At 44.8% G+C, this 2,271-nt stretch overlaps 1 protein-coding gene across 1 annotated transcript in view; it reads left to right on the top strand.

The window, feature by feature from the left end:
• The window catches only part of LOC106807687 (tyrosine-protein kinase CSK-like), a gene marked incomplete in the record, with an annotated part of 108,209 nt that overhangs the window by 29,677 nt on the left and 76,261 nt on the right, over positions 1-2,271 (top strand). Inside the window, 1 exon segment of the mRNA XM_014810109.1 lies at positions 1,166-1,324. Within this exon segment, the coding sequence (XP_014665595.1) occupies positions 1,166-1,324 (159 nt within the window).

Here is a 2,271-nt window from a genome sequence, read left to right as displayed (position 1 = left end):
CCTCGGCGTTCGTTGCGCCGTCTATCGCACGCCATATGTATTACACTCATCAACAGAAACAAACAAAGAAGAAAGTGCAAATCAGTTTTTTACAGCAAAACGAGCGCGCCGAGTCGCCAAAAAAGTTATACGAGCATTTCAAGCAAATCTCAAGCTACATGGGTAGTGAAATCCGTCGTCCAATCGCCAGAACTGCTCAACTCAACGATTATACGGCTTTGGCGTATACCCGGGCCCGTTGAAGTAAATTCAGATAGTCAGCGATGTTGTGAAAGCTTGCCGCGAGGCGGCGTTTGCGCGCTTCGCGCGGATATCCGGCTGCAGATTGTCTAGAGGGTCTCCTATCTATGCTCCATGTATGCGTGCCATGTTGACGAAATTGTCGTGTGTGACACTACATACCCTATCAGAATCCTCGTTATGGCTTGTACCTTAATAAGTAGAAAGATAAACTTATGGCAAAAAAACAACTAATCATGCTGAATGTACATGGTGGTCAAATCCATACATTACTGTTTTAAACTAAATAAACCGTTTTTATGTTATCCATGAATCAAATTAAGAATATGATTACAGGTTAAACAGAATTTTAATTATTAATATAAATGACTAATGATAAAATTATGGTATCTAATCGCTAGTTTAATTAGGTTTTATGAGAGCCACTTAAATATGCAGATAAATAGTTCCAGATTTAGTATAATTGAATAAAATAATGGTAATATCAGTGATGATATGGGAAAGCTCTATGTCAAAGTTCAAAATTGCTAATGTCAAGGTTTATACGTGTATTCTTAAGATTCTCAGCGGTAATACAGATAGCTTATCAGCAATTAGCAGGAGTTTTGTCAAAAATGCATAAAATACTAATTAGATATAGCAAGTAGTGTGTGGAGTCTCAGATAGTCTATGACTTTATTTTCAAATGATTGTAGTATAAAGAGAGATTTTAAATGATTTTCTACCGTTTAGTCGAAAGAAGACTGTGGCTTTATGAACTAGTGCCAGGGTTAGAACTCATTTCTAGCTTAAGCATCACGTATTGGGACAGTAACTTCGCCTTTCTGCATGGTACACACGTCCGCGATCATATATATGTTTAGCTTGTAATCAGACATTAGGGCCTTTGTTGGCAGTTCATCTTGATAGTCAAGTGTTTTCCCAGGTCGCTCTCGCATCCAAACCTCGTCAAGCTGCTGGGAATCGTTTTTGGACAGACGTACTTCATAGTCACGCAGTACATGGCTCTTGGAAACCTGGTGGACTATCTACGAACACGTGGCCGAAACATCATCACAAAACAGGACCAAATAAACTTTGCCAGGTAGGCACAGCGGCTACCCATAGTTGTTTTGTCGTTGTTACTGTTAGCTTCGGTCAAACCGATGCCACTCGTGGCCTTTATGGACAGTTGTCTGTTCTAAAGCTGTGGTGGTATCAGGTTTTAACTGTAGTTCATGGCGCACGGTTGGTTGCATCGATTACGCTGGTGGATCTTGCATCTATGTTCCATGTATGCATGCTTTCTATGTGTTGATGACCGATTGATGGTAGAGGCGACGGTATGCACACTTTGTCGCATCAGGTGTGGCAGCAGCTTGCATCAGCTGGCTTTATTAGCTGCTAAAGCAGCCAGCGAATATAGCCAGGGCATTTGCTGATTTGTAACAGCTGATGTAACTATAGTGTTCTCAGGCTGGTGTTTTATTAAGAGCATGTTCATCACTAGACGGACTTGCGGCCCCGGTTTTTGCGCACAGCTCGCGGCGAAGCCGCGCCACAAAGCGAATACGCCGCCCCCTTTTTGTCCCCTTAGACAGATATCTGAGACAGGGGTCTGAAAGGCGCACTACCGAAAACTGGGCGCAATCCAACGCGACATTTCGGGATGGACGGCTTGAGGCCATCTCCAACGGCCCCTAAACTTTTTGGGGGTGGCGCGCCTCATGGCTAAGACGTAGTGGCTCCTACAAGAAATGCTGTCAATCAGCAATGACGCGCTCGCTCATTGGCCGCTACGCGATGACGTGCGCTTCTGCCGAGTATAGCGTTACGTCTATCACAGAGCTTTTAACGAAGACGTGTACGGCGCTCCATGTGGGCTGGCGCGGTCTAGATGCTATCTATCTCCAAAAGCGTACGTGCGTGCGAGGTTTTTATCAACCTCTTGACCCCGCGCTGCCCGTGGCGACAGCACGTCGTGCGAGCACGTGCTGGCGCGGCCGTGGCAGTTTTTACACGTAGCTAATCCTACAATACGCCGCCACACTG

The sequence above is a fragment of the Priapulus caudatus genome, unplaced genomic scaffold (genome assembly GCF_000485595.1).
Source record: "Priapulus caudatus unplaced genomic scaffold, Priapulus_caudatus-5.0.1 Scaffold228, whole genome shotgun sequence".
In the NCBI taxonomy this organism is placed as follows: domain Eukaryota; kingdom Metazoa; phylum Priapulida; class Priapulimorpha; order Priapulimorphida; family Priapulidae; genus Priapulus; species Priapulus caudatus.
The sequence above is the reverse complement of the archived record's forward strand: the minus strand, read 5'-3'. Positions and strand labels throughout refer to the sequence as shown.